The 18425-nt window shown below is 41.6% G+C and overlaps 1 protein-coding gene across 11 annotated transcripts in view; it reads left to right on the top strand.

Moving 5' to 3' along the window:
- The window catches only part of SSBP2 (single stranded DNA binding protein 2), a 258532-nt gene that overhangs the window by 227841 nt on the left and 12266 nt on the right, over positions 1 to 18425 (top strand). For all 11 annotated transcript variants that reach the window (XM_061621824.1, XM_061621832.1, XM_061621791.1 and 8 more), the window contains 6 exons: positions 1021 to 1056; positions 2714 to 2768; positions 11353 to 11423; positions 11869 to 11947; positions 13756 to 13784; positions 18225 to 18323. In XM_061621824.1, the coding sequence (XP_061477808.1) occupies positions 1021 to 1056; positions 2714 to 2768; positions 11353 to 11423; positions 11869 to 11947; positions 13756 to 13784; positions 18225 to 18323 (369 nt within the window). The remainder of the gene's footprint in view (positions 1 to 1020; positions 1057 to 2713; positions 2769 to 11352; positions 11424 to 11868; positions 11948 to 13755; positions 13785 to 18224; positions 18324 to 18425) is intronic.

Genomic DNA, 18425 nt, shown 5'->3' with positions numbered 1-18425 from the left:
ATCGAAATGTACTGGATGTTGTTATCCTGTTGTATGTATAAAATATGTTTTATTTGTTTTTTCAAAAGCAAAAACAAATAAAGCATATAATAAATTGTTTGCTTTATAACTTTATCAACATGAATACTATCTGGCTCAGGAACACTATCTGTGTCCCACTGCTCTCTGAAGTGATGCAGATAGTTACACATCAGAGGGCCTTTTCATAAGTCTGGAATTCTGTTCCTCTTGCACCTCCTGGGAGGTCTATCTTTGTGTTCCTTGCACTTTGCCTTCCTGTTTCAGAGGGCTTTTTGGTGATAAGGCAGTCAAAGTGAATTTAATATTATTTGTTCCTTATAATTATGTAATTATGAAAACGGAAATGGCCTGCCTTCGAGTCGATCCTGACTTATGGCGACCCTATGAATAGGGTTTTCATGGTAAGCGGTATTCAGAGGGGGTTTACCACTGCCTTCCTCTGAGGCTGAGAGGGAGTGACTGGCCCAATGTCACCCAGTGAGCTTCATGGCTGTGTGGGGATTCGAACCCTGGTCTCCCAGGTCATAGTCCAACACCTTAACCGCTACACCACACTGGCTCTCTATAGCTGCTTTTAAAAATAAGCTATGTTCATTATATTTTAATATCTAGTTTGGTGGTTGAGTGTTATTTTGCCTTTGGTAATTTATAGAGAATTGGGGTAAAATATACTCTTACTCCCCATAGCGTTTTTGTTAACCTAATATTGTCCTGTTCTTGATTGTGCTTATTTGTCATATAGAACATTCATAATTACAAAAAGTCTTGTGACAAGAATTGTTTACATGGAAAAATAATAATAAAATACTCATCTTCAGATTTCTTTAATGTGATTTAATGAGTGGAAATTGTGGTATATTTAAGTACTGTTTGTTGACTTTATGGCTGCTTTTGTCTAGAAATTATTTTTAAAGTTAAAAATCAAGCTTATGTTGAGAGAACCTCTTTTTCTTGCATTTTAAAGGAAAAAGCTTAGCTTTCTTTTCTTTTGTCTTTCAGATACCATACTCTTCTGCGTCGCCTGGGAATTATGTAGTGAGTACACTTGTGTGTGTCCGTTTATTTGTGTGTGCTCATTAGCATAAATGCTGCATTTTATTTAGAGTAAGAAATGGTTGTCCAGATGTTGAGGAAAACCCATGTGTATTGGTTGGGAAGTGAACATCTGATCTGTTTTGTGTCATTGTGTCTGCCATATACTTGTAGTACATATGCTGATGTTCATTAGTAAAACAGTTAACAGTCTTGCCAAAATTGCCCTGAATGCTGGGTTTTACTTCAGCATATGTTCTCTAACTGGTACAATGCATAGTCTTCAATAATGAAGAAGTAAAATCAGCTATTTTGAGAAACACCATTATGAGTCTGAAGTTTAAAAATTGCATTTGTATTGAAGGGCACAAAAATTTCTAATAGCATAGTCACCAATAAAATTTTATGACACGTGAGAACTATGTCTATCATACTACTTCCATTCTGTTTTGACTCACCTGAATAGGAATGAAAAGTCTGTTCTTAAGTGGTAGAATCACCACTGTAATCAGAATAATTGTTTTAAGGAAAACACCTTTCTTATTGAATGTTTGCAACCAGTGATAATGAGATTAATAATCCTATGTCATAACAGGGCATACAGAGAACCATGCTGGCACAGATGCCATAGCCTGACTTTGTTGTACATCTGACATCCACAGTCTCCACTATCTGTATACGTGATCCTGCATGTAGAATCCAATATGTCGAGGAAAAGGATTATAGCCTACCCTTAGCTATGCCCACAACTAGCACATGCCTCCCCCCAGGGTTCTCCAAGGCTGGATTAGGTCTTGAGCTATAAAAAGTTAGCTACCCCTGATCTAGATACCTCAGAATTGAAGGAAACAAAAGTGTCAAGGTCATGAGTCGCTATGAGATGTTAATATGCTCATGTAGAAAAATTATCAATGATAATTTAAAATGAACAATTTAAGTGTACTCTACATGGCTTGTACAAATTTGATCCTGACAAAGTGATGAGAAATTTGAAGTGTGAGAGAAATTATATAAAAGTCTGCCTTCATATTGTGACTACTGCATGGGGGGGTGTCCCTAGTAGTCAACAGTGTAATTTGATCCCCAGAGTGCTAACCCAGTCAGCTGCAGTCTTGATAAGCAAGGATCCAAACTATGCGGCTGACCTTGATAGGTAAGCCAAAAAATGTGGTTGCCTATCCATCCCCCTTTGTTTGTTCACCCTGTGGCTGATAAACTTGTAAGCCTTAGTTGATGGAAGAGAAGGCACAGAACTTGTGTGTCTGACCACCACTAGGATGAAGTGCCCTGGGTACTTCTATGAGGCATAGTCCAAGTAAACTCTGTCCTTATTGGGCTGCTGTTTGGGATTTCTTTACCTACCTACCTACCTACCTACCTTCCTTCCTTCCTTCCTTCCTTCCTTCCAAGACTTCCACTTACCTGGAGAATCATGAGTATGTAAAAACTGCTATCTTGTTTTTCAGTTGCCTTGTTTCTCTTGTAAATTGATAAGCATTCAATATCTGAGTTTGCTATTAGAAGGAATAAGTAATGAAATAAAATGTGTTTGTTCTGTCGAGGGGGGGAACCCTTCAAAATTGCATTGTTTACTTCAGTCTCTTCAGTGATCTTGACTACTACTTTGTGTGTTCATTAATTAAATGTTTTGGTTTTTTAGGGCCCACCAGGAGGTGGAGGGCCACCAGGAACACCCATCATGCCTAGTCCAGCAGGTATCCAATTTTAACTAGAGAATGTCAAGTAAATGTAAAACAGTATTTTTTAAAAAATAAACACCTCATTTGTGAGACTGGAGTGGAAGACACACTGTTGACAGGCATAATCCTCCCTCTGGAAGGAGCCATACCTGTCCCCAGACTCACCCTGTCTGTGGGTTAGACAGGACGTGAGTTGCATTGTTTGTGCATTTCTAGTCAGTATTTGCTTGTTTTTGTTAGTAAGTCCTCCTCTCTTTCTTGAGTGTTTTTCCCTCCCTTGTTCCCTTACTTAGTTTCAGCTGGGATGGGGGAGAGCTTTCTTCTAATGGGGGGTGGTATTTTTTTTATAGCTGCAGCTGGCCCCTGCAATTCCAACTCACAAAGGGGGAGGATTTCTCCATTGCCAAGTGACCATTTTGAAGGGAACACTGTTTGGAACCCCTTGCAGTGGCCCGTTTTGCAGTCAGGCCTTCCGGTGGCTAGTACAATTTTAGTGGAAGTGCCATTTTAACCCACATCTCCCACACCACCATTTCCCCCTTTTCCCTGCCTTTCCTTAGCCTGGCAGGTTTAGGTCCTGCTGGAACACTCCTCTATCAGCTGCAGGGTCAGCGTTAAGAACACATTAGATGGAGTGCAAGGCAGTTGTTTCCTTGCATGTCCCTCCTTCTCTCTACTGCCCCCCTTGGCAGCGGCAGGCAGTACTCTTGATAGACCTTGAGGCGGGTTGGCCTGCGGGTGTTGGCAGAGAGGTTTGATACTGGGGCAGGCTCTATCAAATGGCTAATAAGCAGAAATGCTTCTGTTGCTGCTGTAGCAGCTATATTCTCTCTTCAGGGAGTTTTAGCCTTCTTATTTTTCATTAGTCCAGTCTTGCTGACTTTGAGGGGGCTGCCTGTCTCATTCACCCCTTTCTCCCTCTCCAGTTTTTTCTTTGCTAGTTTTCTTGACTCGCTCTCCTATTGGGAGTTGTGGTGGTGGGTTTGTTTACCCCTCCTCCTGTTTTTTTCATTGGTTGTGGCTTTGATGTGGGACTCTTCTTGAATAATTTTGTCCCTTATTTTTTCTCTGTGGAGATTATTTTTCTGCACCATCCCACAGGGGGAGAGAAGGGAAGGTTTCAGATTCTAATGAGTCCCTGGCCTCTGGTTCAAGGCAAAGGGCTTCCATGACTTCCAGGTCATCCCTGTCTGTCCAATATTTGACTTGGACTACAGTTAATGATAGCCAACGGGATATTCTCACCTGTAGCGGAGTTTCCCAGGTTCTTTTCCTGGCTTTTGTACCTGTATTTCCCAGGTGTTAAGAGATGCCATCCTGCCACAGCCTATCACTCCTCATGTGATAATTGAGAGGTGTTCCTCTTCTCATAGAAAGCACAAAAAACATGGGAAGCACAGGTCTAAATCTCACAAGAGACTATGGTCTTGGGGGGGCTTCCTCTCTTCCTCATCCTCATCATGATTTCCCTCCCCCGGGAAGAAGGCCAGGGTTCCAGAGGTTCAATCTGGGACCCAGGTAGGGTCAGTTGCTTCTTCTGGGGAGGCAGCTATGGACTGTGTCCCGGAAGAGGAGGTCCACTTGCGATCAGATCAATCGCATCATCATGGTGAGGGGGAGAAGGGTGCTCTCTCCAAGGAGGAGCTGGAGGTTGTTTCCTCTCAGCAGCCTCTTTTCCCCTCCAAGGTGTTATTGCCTCTGCTAGTAAAGACGTGTAGAGTTCTGCAGCTTCCAGAAGAGAAACCACCTGTTTTTCCTTCTGTTGTCTCTAAGGCCGCCACAGTACCTTTCCATGAGTCATTTGATGATGTTTGGGATGCTGAATGGGCTCATCCCAATAAGTTCAAGAATGCTCCAAAAATTGCTAAGTGGACAGGGTTGTGCATTGATTGAAATGTCTTTCTGTGGATCAGCCCATGGTGGCCTAGGCATCTAGAATGTCCATTCACAGAGTATGAAAGAAGGCCTAAGGACCCCTGTGACAAATGTTTCGAGTAGGCCCTTGGGTTTAGCTTAGACTTTTAGGGCTGCAGCAACTTCCTCAATTTTTGCTTGGGCAGCTTATACGTGGGCTGAGGATTGAGAGGGAAGATGTCTCCAAGCCTCTTGAGGATGTCCTTATAAAGATCTCAATGCCAGTGCTTCTTTGGATGCACTTCAGTTTGCTTCCAGGACTATGATGGCTACAACAGTTGCCAGAAGAAATCTCTAGATAAGCATTTGGTGGAAACAAGGGACAAGAAGACACTCCCTGCTGTGAAAAAAAGATGTATGGAATGGACACCCAAACAGTTCTATTCATTCTGCCAAAGGCTTCACGAAGCCCAGAAGATACAATACTTTCAAAGTCTGCTAGTGGGAGTGGAGGACAGACCACCTCTAAACAGACTGGTGGTTCCTCTTCCTCCAAATTCTCCAAAGGTGCCAAGAAACCCTTCTCCACTTGACACGACCAGGAGTCTGGGTCTCATTCCGGTGGATACTCAGCTTCTGCACTTCATGAACAAGTGGTTCGGTATTGGACGCCGTAACAGCTGACTATATACTGGAATTCTCCCAGACTCTGCCCAGCAGGTTTCATCTAACTGCACTGTCTCGGGAGCCAGACAAGCACCAGAACATACAAGAAGGCCATTGAACTTCTGATTGCCATTTGCGCAATAGAACCAGTGCCCACCTTGCTGGCGAGGTTTAGGGTTTATTCACCCTTTTTAATGGTTCCCAAGAAAAATTGTGGCATTAGGGCCACCTTGGATCTCAAATGGCTCAACCAAAGTATACTTATGTAAGCTGGTATGGCTGGAGCGCACATCTAGGAAACAGGATGATGCAGGGTGTTTGGAACATCCGGGAGGTGCAAATGAGTATCAGCTGCCTGGAGCTGAGGGCCATTTGACTAGGAATGAAGTCTTTTCAGATAGATGTCCAAGGGGCTGACCTGCTGATTTGCACTGACAATACTTCAGCAAAAGCATATGTGAACTGGCAGGTGGGATGCATTTGAGGGCTCTCTACTTGGAGACTGACAGAGTTCTATGTGGGATGAAGTGCCACTTCTGTTCCTTTGGGCCAAGTATTTGGCTGGAGTAGATAACCTGATGGCAGACTGGCTCAGCAGGACCTCCATCAAGGAGTTGGAGTAGAAGTTGCACCCTCTGGTCTTTTCCCAGCAGACAGAATATCAGGGTTATCTGGTGATGGATCTGTTTTACCACCTGCAATGGATCTGTTTACCACTGCAAAAAGTACACAGGAGTGGCACTCATCTCCTGATTCCTGTGTAATAATGCGTGGGGAATGGATGTGCTAGAGATGTCCCGGCCCAAAGGTCCTCTACACGTTTCCTCCCTTCTCACTGATCCGGCACATACTGCAGAGGGTGCATTTAGTTCATGGAAGTGATTCTGAGAACACCTTACTGGCATCTGCATCCTTGGTTTCTGGATCTATCCAGCTGTCTGTGCGGAATCCATGGAGGACTCCAATGAGGGAGAACCTGTTTCGGCAGGGCCCAGTAGTTCATTCTCAGCCAGACCTCTCCCAGATGACACCATGGAGGCTGAAAAGGGTTGGCTGATGCAGCTGGATTTCTCTGGGAGTGTTCATGACACTCTGCTCTCCTCCCACCGGGCGTCCACCAATATGGCGTACTCGATGACGTGATGTGTTTTTCTTATGTCAGGCATGCACCCCACTGCTTGGGATGTTTAGGATCTGCTTGTGTTTCTTCAAGCTGGGGTGGAGAAGGGTATGAGCTGTAGCACTATCAAATGCCAGGAAGCACTGCCCAGCAGTGTGTTGGCCATTCTTGGGAGTCTGGTGCCTTCTGCATATCCATTGTGCAAGCACTTCATCCAGGGGGCGAGTCTTAAGATGCTCCAGGTGGTCTTTAGGTTCCCCAACTGGAACTTCCAACAGCTGTTGTGGCTCTGCAATTTGAACCTATGGTGACTTGCTATCTAAAGTTGCTGACCCTTAATACAGTGTTTTGGTGGTATCACATTGGACAGACACATTTTGGAACTGGGCACTTTGTCTTCTGATCCTCAACTGTGCATTTTTCACTCTGAAAGGTAGTGCTGCAGCCTGAACCCTCTTTCATTTCAAAGGTCGGTTCGCTGTAGAACTGTTCCCAGGAGGTGCAGTTATATCTTATGCAGGGATATAAGCTGGCAAAAAAGCTTCCACTTCTATGATTTCTCGGTGGCTGAAAGAGACTATTGAGACAGGTTGTCAGGCTCTGGTTAAGCAGCCATCCACAGAGGTGCAGCAGCTTGTTGATGCAGGTGTCACTTGGTAGACCTTGGCTTCTGTGTACAAGTTCACTAAGCTTTATCAGATAGATGTTTTCTTATCTGCCAATGCTGCCTTCAGCAGGGAGGTACTGCAAGGGAGGGTTCCCACTTAGGCATGTTGAAGATGAATCCCACCCTTAGTGAGACTCTGTGTTACATCCCTGTCAACACAGTGTCCTCCTCTCCAGTCTGGCAAAAACAGAAATTTTACTTACCGTGAATTCCTGTTTACAGACTGGAATGGAGAATCTACCTTATCTGCCTCTGCTTGATGGGTACTGTGTTGTGTAATTTGCAACTGAGCTGGGACGGACTGTGGCTGGGTTGTTTTTAGATACCAGTTAGGTGTATGGTTTGCCGGTTTGCTTCTGATTTTGTTATACCTTGTGTGTTTGGGAAAGTTTGTATGTGTTTTCTTCTGTTGTTGTTGGGGTTAAGGAGTTGTCTCACTCTTCCAGTCGGTCTGGAGAGGGGAATGGCTCCTCCCCCTGGAGAGGAGGCAGAAGATTGTTTAGGACCCTGCCTGTCACTCCCAGAAGGAGGACAGCAATTCACAGTAACTAAAATTTCTGGTTTTTTGAGAAATAGTGGTAATATATCATCCATGTAACAAAAATGCAGAGGCACAAATAATCAGAATCCAGACAAAGGAAATATATTTATATAATTTTGCTTAGCATTTCAACAATCACTTTATGAATCTGAACTACTTCCTTCTTAATCTAATCTCTTAGATTGATACGTGTTTTTTTACATGGATATAACATAATTGTATTAAATGATGGCAAAGTAATACAGTTTCATGCACCACTTTTTCAATCTGGATATATCCCTAGTTTTCTAATAAATCATGTAAATCTCCACTATCATGGGGAACAGCAGCATCTCTTTACTCAGGTCTCCTTTAACATGTCAATAAGAATATTTTCTGATATAATGTCAAATTTATTGTCTCTGCTTAAAGTTACTTAACTTTAATGCTAAGTCCACTCAACAGTATGTGAAGTCTCCTTTTTTCCTGTCCACAGTTCCAACAGGTGCCTCATTATTATTATTACCAGCATAATAGTAGACATATATTTATATATCTATTATTGAATTTATATTTCCACCCTTCCTCCTAAAAGAGCCCAAGGTGGCAAACGTATAAACAAAGCAATTTAACAGGGAAAAAAATTAAAATAGTTTAAAACATTCCAAAACACAACTGAAATTCTAAAACACAGCTTAAAATATTCTAAGACAGCCCTTAAAATTATCTTCCATCTGTGATCTTCAGGGTGCCAGGAACAGTCCTCTTTGGCTATCAAATGCCTGGGTAAACAGGAATGTTTTCAAATTCCTCCTGAAAGTTAATGGTGATGAAGACAGATGCTCCTCACTGGGGACAGTATTCCACAAAGAGGCAGCCACCACTGAAAAGGCCTTGTCATGGGTCAGCACCAAACAGCAGTGCTTGGTAATGGCGGCAGCAGCAGCACTAACAAGGCCTTGCCTGCTGATTGTAGGGTCTCGAGATGGTTGATACTGTGAAAGCTGCTGTTTTAGATACTTGGGTTCAAAGCCATTTAGGGCTTTATATGCTTATTTATTTATTTATTGCATTTGTATACCGCCCCATAGCCAAAGCTCTCTGGGCGGTTTACAACAATTAAAAACATTAAAAACAAATAAACAAATTTAAAAACACATTCTTAAAAAGCAATTTAAAAACACATGCTAAAACGCCTGGGAGAAGAGGAAAGTCTTGACCTGGTGCCAAAAAGATAACAGTGTTGGCACCAGGCACACCTCATCAGGGAGATCATTCCATAATTTGGGAGTCACTACTGAGAAGGCTAACACCTTGAATTGGGCCCAGTAGCTCACTGGCAGATAATGCAGCGCTTTCAGGACCAGTGACATGGTCTCATCAGGCCGCCCCACTTACCAATCTAGCAGCTGCATTCTGCACTAGCAGCAGCCTCTGGACCATCTTCAAGGGCAGCCCCACATACAGCTCATTGCAGTAGTCCAAACAGGAAGTTACCAGAAGTTGCATGGGTAACTGAAGACAGGCTATCCCGATCCAGGAATGGCTGTAGCTGATGAATCAGCCTTAGCTGGGCATAAGTACTCCAGGCCACTGAAGCCATTTGAGACTCTAGTGACAAGTTGGAATCCAGAAATACTCCCACTATGAACTTATTCCTTCAGGGGGAGTACAACTCCTCCTAGAACAGGTTGTAAACCTAATTTCCATGCACAGGAACCATGCACCCATGGCACTTGTGTCTTATCAGGATTCAGCCTTAGTTTGTTGGGCCCCATCCTGCCCATCACTGCCTCCAGACACCTGTTCAATATTTTCACAGCCTGATTCAGATGGATGGAGAGAGAGAGCTAAGTGTCATCAGCATACTGATGACACCATGCTCCAAATCCCCAGATGACAGCTCCCAAAGGTTTCTTATAGATATTAAATAGCATAGGAGACAGCATGGACCCTTGTGGGACCCTACAGCCCAAAAGCCATGGAGGCGACCAACAATCTCCTAGTACTGCTTTCTGGTAGCAGCTCTGCAGGTAGGAGCAGAACTGTTGCAATACAGTATCTTTAACCTTCTTCAGTTGTTGCAGGAAGACACCATGGTCAGTGGTGTCAAAAGCTGCTGAGACATCAAGGAGAACCAAGAGAGCCGCATTGCCCTGTCTCTTTCCCAATAAAGTTTACCAATTGGGGGCGGTGGGACGGTACACCAACAAGATTCCTGTGCTGTCTCTGCCTCCCCAAACCAAATACAAACTTTCACACCAGCTCCCAGATGAACTGGCTTCCTGTTGAGAATGGCAGTATTTTTTTGTTAATCACTCCCACTCCCTGTCCCTCTGACCTTGACTGATGCTGCATTGAATACCTGGGTGGGAAATGCTGGGTTTGCTCAGGACCTCCCAGCTCACTCACCCAGGTCTCCATAATACACACAAGATCAGCTACCTCATCCACAATCAAATCATGGATGAGATATATTTTATTGTGTACTGATCTAGTATTAATTACCAGCACCCCTAGGTGGGAGGGCAGGTCAACATGGCAACACAAGGCTTTGATGGGGGAGGCTGAGCAGGGACAACAGGCGTCAAATGTCTACTCCCCACTCTTTTATGATAACATTGCCTACCTCCCCATTGCCTGCCTCCCCATCGCCTGCTTCCCCATCCCCAGGACCCTGGTGATAGCAGAAGCCCCCTGAACCTCCCCCACCTGCTCCTTCTGTCCCAGGCACATGATGCTGTTACTGATATTTCCCTCTTTCCCAAGGGAACTGCTCAGTCCTCAAGCAAGAGAGTCCAATATCACATTAACAACTCATCAAGCCTCCTGCAAGTATGCCCATGAATAGTTTCCATGCTCTCACCAGGTTACCATTCCCCAGCACTCCTTCTCTCACCAAGAGGCTGGATTAGGCATATAGGCACCCTCCCGGTTGTTCCTGGCTCTCACACAGGAATCAGACACACAAGGGGGTAGCACGCTCACTCAAGTGGCTCCTGAAGGTTCTCCCAAAGGCAAAATCCCCTTTGGTGTTCCCTTTGGTGTTGCTGGCCCACCCCCCAAAACAGCTTATAAGTCCCTGTGGAGCTGCTAGTAAAGGCTGGTCTGGCTGGCCCCTCTAGGAAGCCAAACTATCTTGCAGAGCCAAACTACCCTGCAAGGGTATCACAGGTAGAGATAGCAGGCAATAGATCTTAAAGTGCACTGCTCACTCTGTACCTGGTAGATGGTATGAACTTCTTCACCCTCTGCTGCTACTGGGGTAGGTGGGTGCTATTTGTTTGATTTCTAATTTTTGCACCAAATTAAGGGTGGTGTTGACTAAATACGTTGAGAGTTTATCAAACAAAAATGAGAAGGCTTCATTTTTGCATTTTTCAAACAATCAAGTTTGACTTTCTTCCTTACTTTCTTGCCCTTGTCTTGCATTTTTTAAAATGTATTTATATACTGCCTATATGCCACAATGGTTTCTGGGTGATTTGCAACATAAAATCAATTATAAAATGCATACATAGTTAAAATACCAAATTGCAATTCAATTAAAACATCCTGTCTCACAATATCCAGGTTCTAAAATAGCAATGAAGAATATGAACAAAATACATTACAGTTGATGTTAACAATAATGTATAAGGCCAATTTTAAAGTGGTTATGAAATGTGTTCTTCTGTTGTATTGTTGGGACTGTGAGCATGTTGTGGATTAACTGTTTATTCATTGTTTTCAATTGAAAATACTTGACCTCCTAAATATATTTTTATTTCAGATTCAACCAATTCTGGAGACAATATGTACACTTTAATGAATGCAGTTCCTCCTGGACCCAACAGACCTAATGTAAATATCAGAAATATATACATATATTTAAATTGTGAAGCTTAAGCATTAATATATAAAATGTTTTTTCCTTGTATATTTTTCTTCTCATCTCCATTTATGTGGAAGAACGTGACTGATATGCATAACCAATACTGCTGCGCTAAATTTCCACTGATATAGAAGTGTTTACAGTGGCTGCCTCAAGCCTATGCTGTAATACAATTATAACATAAATATTGCTTATGTGAGTATCTGCAGCTGTTTAGGTAATTTCCTAGTTCTTTTCCTAGCCATTTCCCGAGATAATTATTTTTACTGTTTAATATATAATCAATAATAATCAGAAACAAGATTGTTATTCATATTCTGATTCCTATTGTGCAGTTTTTTCTTTACCATATTCTTACTCCTTCATGCAAATTACTTGCTAGCATGTTACGTGATGTATTCTAACTTTCTGCAGTTTCCAATGGGACCGGGGTCTGATGGCCCTATGGGTGGATTAGGTGGAATGGATTCACATCATATGAATGGATCATTAGGTAAGAATACTTTTTCTTGTCTTCTTTATCCTGAGCTGGGAATTTGTTTCAAAGTGCCTTGTTCTTATTATTTCCATCATATTTTCAAATTTTCCTCTGTACCCAAGGGACCTGATTTCTAAACCAGAATTCTCAGGTTTCTAGAAAAAAACTGAGGGACATACAAAATAGCTGTTGTGTACTTAGCCCCCTATTCAGCTTTATAAATTAAGTTGTGTTTCCTAAAACAGTTAAAATAAAACTGCAGGGATGGAAAACCCCAAAATCCTAGGGTTCTGGAGTAAGATTTCTTGACAAGAGTGAAGTCTGTAACTTGTCAGAAAATTTCTCTCTTTAAATGCATTGACTTTACATTGCCTTTGGAACCATGATCATTAATAACATTGGAAGAATCAAGCATAATTTATGCTTCAGGCTAAAATAAAGTAAAAACAACAACTGAGGATTGAGATACAAGAACAAAATACTGAACAAATCAGGTAGAAGTGGGAAGGTCTGTTTAAGCTGAGGGAAAGAGCTTTTGCTCTTTTACAGCTGGAGAGGTGTGTGCACCAACGTGGCCACTTCTTCCTCCTGCACATCCAAAGAAATTGAACTAGTTTCACACAGAGATGCTACAACAATAGATGGTTAAACAACTGTGACTTCTGCTCATTTCCCATGAGCAAGGATGGAAAAATAATAACCACTCTGCTAGTGGTGGCATGTGTTGGACGTCAGTTTGCAGAAGTCAGTCAGAATGCAGAAAAATAGCACACTGCTTGTTCTGAGGAAGCACAACAGCTCAAAAAAGCATATACTCTTACGAAGTAGATCTTAACTAAAAGGCAAAAAGCACTGATAACAAATAGATTTTAAAAAGGAAATATAATGGATTATATATTCAACTAAGCAATACTTGGAGTAGACAGCAGGATTTAGATTTGCAAGGGGGGGATTTAGATTATTAATTGGGCACCAGGGTTTGAGCTGGAGGTAGCCTACATCCTCCTTACTACTTTACTTTCCCTGGTCCTGGTCCCTGACCCATCAGAATAGGTTCAATAATATCCATCCTGAAGGCTGACATGAGTGCATGTTTTTCAAATGAAGGTGTTAATAATCTTAATTTTAAGATTGAAAAACCTGAAGCATTCTGGTCAAGGTTGGATATTTTCTGCAGAACATGTTAGTCCACATGTTGTCACGGACAGCTATAGCCAAGCACAGTTATTGATTTATTTTAATTATTTAGACTGCCTACAATGATAAAAGCAATAAAATTACACTATGCATTTTTTATTTAAAATCACTCTTCATTTTGCCTTCATTTAATGAACAGTACTATTTGAAACGACACTGTTTGAGTGCAAACTTCAATAACAACTACCAAGTCCCCCTCTTTATCTCTCCCCTAGAAAAGAACTCTGGTGGTACTGTACATAAAGCATATTTTCCCTGCGTTTTCTGTGACCGCATAGGCTACAATTTTTATTTATTTTTATTTTTATATCCTTGTATCCAGGAAGAATCCTCTATGTGAAAATTAAATGATATACTATGATTGGAGAATAATTGGTACCTTATTTTTATTCTTTCTAAAATTTGTATCCCATGTATCTAGAGAACAAAGTTCTCCTGCCATGGCACATACAAGACAATTTTTAAAAAATTGATTCCACTCTTCAGACAGTAATCTGAAGGCTCATGAATAGAAGAGAATTAGACTCTTAAGCTCATAGTTGTGGCAAAATGAAAGGTATTTATATTTGGAAAAGACTCAAATGGATGAAATTAAAAACTAATTTGACTGTTCATCTTAATTTAAGGCTCAGGAGACATGGACAGTATCTCCAAAGTAAGTATACATTTAATTTTTAGCACTCTATTTTTCTCTAGCAAATTTATTATGGAGATTAAACACTTCTTTAAAAAAAATCTTGTTTAAAATGAAGTATTCACTATTGGATTATTAACACTTAGAGCATTGTGCAGACCAAACTATTTATTGGAGGATAAAATGAAATCTTGATACTTCGTATGGTCTGTTAAAGGGTTTTTGTTTATTGATTTTTCTGAATGTAATGACGGGTTCTAATTCCTTATCCTATTTGTGGTCAATGTATCATAACGTAATTGGCTAAACTGTATGTATGTAGGGCTGATGACGCAAATATCACAATCCAGACAGCTTTAGGTATGTCTGAGGGCCTGTCACATTCAAAAAGGGTTGGGTTTTTTGCTTATCATCTTGATGCTACAAGTATTACCACCATGAACATGCCACCTCACAAGCTATTTATGAAATTATGCCATTCCAAAAGCAGTTTGTTCAGTGAGCCCCATTGCCTCTACTAATTGTTCCCTTGGTCAGCCTCTTTCCTCATACAAGAGACACTCCAGGGAGACTCTACAGCAGGGTGGGCAGAAGGTAGCTCAGGATCTACTGGTAGACTGCAATAGATTGCAAAGGGTTTCTAATTCCTAATTTATTTCTCTCAATTATTTTAAAATAGAAACAACAAAAGAGTTCCCTCCCCTTTTTTTATGCTAAGTGGTTAGAATCCTTGATTTGTAGTAATTCAGATGTAGATTTGTACCTATATATACAGGTCATCCCAGATGTATAGTTCATGTGCTTCAGTAGTTAACTGACTCAGTCCTGAAAATATGAGGTAATAACCTCTGTTCCTATGCAAAGTACATCACACCAGAATAATCATAATCAACCTCTGTTATGTTTTAAGAATAGGAAGATAGGTTTGTGATCATATCCAGATAGGCATACACTCCAAACTTTTCTTTTTAGAAATTACTAGCAAAACTTGTTAAAAAGCAAGCTGAAAATCATAGCATCGTGCATTTTGCTCTGCATTCAAGATATTCTGAACTTAAGCTTAGGGAGAGGCTTGTTGGAAGCAGATCCATACACCTTTTCTGGAATTGCAAGTGGCTTAGATCAGCCTACTCTGCTCCACCCAGCTTTTAATGACTGAGTGCAGGAAAATGGGTCATGCAGAGTTTGTTGCAACACATACACAAGCCATCTACTATTCCTCCTCCCAGTTCACAAAAATACATGCAAAATCCTAAACTAAACAAAAAAAGGCTCCTCGAAGTGGGAAACATTCTCTGTTGCTTCTCAAGTTACCTATGAAGAGATCTTGCCTTCAGGAAAACAACTTTGAGCATGCTCAGAACTAGGTTAGTGCTACCACATAGAGCTGTTCTTAAAGCAGGACTGACTCCTCCCAAATCTGCTATACTGGCTGTTCTGGATAAGCCTCATAATAACAAATAGAGTAGAAGCCTTCCTAGTAGGGCCTACAAGCAAGCAGTTCTGGAAGGGTCCTCTTAGCCATAGCTACACTTTTGGATTATGATTGGCTGAGTGGTGCAGAGAGCTGGCCAGAGAACAACACATGGATTGGCAATTGAACAGGAGATTGAAAAAATGCCTTCACAAGCCTATATAAATTTAAGAAATTACAAAATTTGTGTGAAACAGGAAAGAGTGTATAGCTTTGAAATTTTTTGGAGGGGGGATTTTTAAAAAATTGCTTGGCATTCTAATTGGGAGAGCTATGGCTAGTAGCCCTAGTGGATTAATCTCTGGTTAGTCAACTTCAGGGTTCTAGTAACAAAACAAAATTGATCCTCTAATCCAAAAGGTCTCTCTGTGCCTCTTCTATAATATCCTGGCATGGTAAACTGCAAATGTCCCTTAGGGCTCATCTCACAGAAAAGGTAACAGTTTGGGTGGCACACTGTAAAGCACAGAGGTGGGGAGATGTCTCTCTGTGCACATTGTTGCTGCTATTGCCATGACACCGCACAAGCAAGAGGATGTGAAAAGAGACCCTATCCATGGTCAAAATATCTTACTGTCATTGCTTATTTTGGGCCTGTCTTCCATACAAGAAACGTAGACACAGGTCTCCATTGCAAAAATAAGGCAGGGTTACATGGTATTCATGTCTTAGTGCATGCACACACCAGTTCAAAAGTTAATTGCTATTTGTCTCTCCCTTTCCGACTGAACCATAGTTGATGCTAGCCAGGGTTTACTTTTAACTAATGATTTGAAACCCATGCTTACCTATTGTTACCTTTTATGCTGATTCTAACACTTGTTCAAGTCCAGTGTGGGAAATTCCGGTATGATAGGCACTCTCCTTTAGACATGGGTAATGAACAAGGATTATTGTATCTGCACCAGTCCTCTGTTCTGCTTTATAATAGACCAAGCGGTAGAAGCTCTTGATTCGTAGTCAGAGGCTTGAGTACTGCCATTTTAAACCTAAGAAAAATGTCAAATTAATTTCATATTGCAGAAAATATTCAGGCCTTCTCACTTCTTGAATTATAGTGTGTGCAGATGTTATATGTCAGCTCAGAAAGTGATATTCATTTCTTGGACAAAGGGCTGCATGGTCTCAGGGTTGTATTCAACTAAGTCTTACTCAGGGTTTATTTATTTGTATATTATTTAAATTTCTATACTGCTTTTCCATATAAATATGCTCAAAGTGGCTCACAACAGAACAAAAATGCAAATTGCTACATCAAAACAACTAAATTTTGAATCATGTCAAAACATAAAATTTAAAGTCTTCATCAAACAATCAATCAATTAAAATGTATCAATTAATGCCAAATATAATAAACATTCCAATACAAGAAAACAGTCTGTCCCAATTGCAAAGACAGCAGCCAAGGCAGGGGACTTGGGGACCACCTGATACATGATCTCTGAAAGAATATCAAAAACAGTGTCCTAAAATGGCATTCCCACCACATATGCATAAGGGTACTCAGTCCACATCCCCTCCAGCAGCTGAAAGACATGGAGGGATTCATATAGCTCAGTCTGGTTGGCATTAAGTGCCATCTGTGTGTACCATGTTAAAAGTGGCCTTTACCATTGCTGAAGCGATCTTAAAAGCAGGTTGTGCCCACAATTCCTTCCATGTAGTCGCTGGGATTGTTGCACCCAGATGCCATTCTCAAATTGCATGTAAGCCATCAAATGAACCAAAGAGTACCGAAATAAGTAAAGAGTAGAACAGCAAAGTCCCTGGCTTTGCTGGAAAAACTGACTGACTCTGTAAGGGGTGCCAGGACCCACTCCACACCCTGGTCTTTTAAAGAAATGTGGTTCCCCTTCTTTTCATTTGTAAATGAATTGAACAACAGCCAAAAGCCACTGGCAACTCATGAACAATTTTGGAGAGGCTTTCTTCATTGGCTGTCAGCTATTCACTGCTCCTTCTACAAGATAATCTTCTGTTTATTATATGGGATGCTAAGACACCAATTTTTTGTTGTATTATTTATTGTCTTGTTCATGGTGCTTTCTGTTCTATTTTTCTCACATGTGGAAACATTAAAAAAACATAATTTTAAAAAGCAGTCTGTCAGCCCACCTCAGATGTTACAGCCTCTTCTTGTCACTGTCAATATTGCTGCTGCTATAGGAAAGGTGCCTCCTTTATCCCTGTCCCAAACACCAGCCAGAGCCCTCTCAAGAAAGTGCACAGAGCTGGCTGAGGTGTTGCTGGTTCACCTGAACTCCTGAGCTGCCGGAAAATTCCCCATTGCACTTAAAGAACTGATCCAATAAAATTAATGAACCTAAGTTATTCATATTGATTAACTACAGTGGGTCTACTCTCAGTAGAATTAGCACTGGATACCACCCTCTGTCACCAGTCCTGACAATCAAATAGATTATCAGCAGGCAACCAGGTTGGGCACTGGCTGAGGGCCTCTGTGACTGAAGCTCCCACTTTGTGATCCGTGCTAGCATTGGGACACAGAGTGGGAGCCACCTCCCAGGCAACACACAGCCCCTCCACTGACGTGGCCTGGCTGCACCACTTTCTGCGTTGCTGTATCAGTATGCTGTGCGCACATGCTTGCCATCACCCAAGATGGCAGTGGGGGCATATTGCCGCCATCTTTGAGGACCTGCTGCAGTCTGGTGCCCAAGGGCCCGCTGCAGTCTGGTGCTAGCCCTGATGATCAATTTCGTCAGGGCTCATAGCACCAGCTGTCTACTGATGGTGCAATGTGGAGAGTATGCATGTGTGTGCATGGTAGAGAAACCATATCTGTTCGGGTGAATATAGGACAAGATATCACCCTTGAGAACTGAGGCAAGAATGCAATGCTGTAATACTGGTGGGATTTATATTTTCATCCTTGGATTTCTAAGATTTACATATTAAAGGCTGTTATGCAACACACATGAATTCACACATGCAATATTGGCTCTCCTGTTTTGTTCTTCAAATAGAACTCTCCCAGTAATATGAGCATGAGCAATCAGCCTGGGACCCCTCGAGATGATGGTGAAATGGGTGGAAACTTTCTAAACCCTTTTCAGAGTGAAAGTGTAAGTATTGTATTTTGATTTTGGTTGCTGCTTAACAACTTGCAAATATTTATATTTTCAATCTTTTAGAAAGCTTATAATTGTGGCTGTCAAACAAATTTG

The sequence above is a fragment of the Rhineura floridana genome, chromosome 1 (genome assembly GCF_030035675.1).
Source record: "Rhineura floridana isolate rRhiFlo1 chromosome 1, rRhiFlo1.hap2, whole genome shotgun sequence".
Classification (NCBI taxonomy): Eukaryota; Metazoa; Chordata; class Lepidosauria; order Squamata; family Rhineuridae; genus Rhineura; species Rhineura floridana.
The sequence above is the reverse complement of the archived record's forward strand: the minus strand, read 5'-3'. Positions and strand labels throughout refer to the sequence as shown.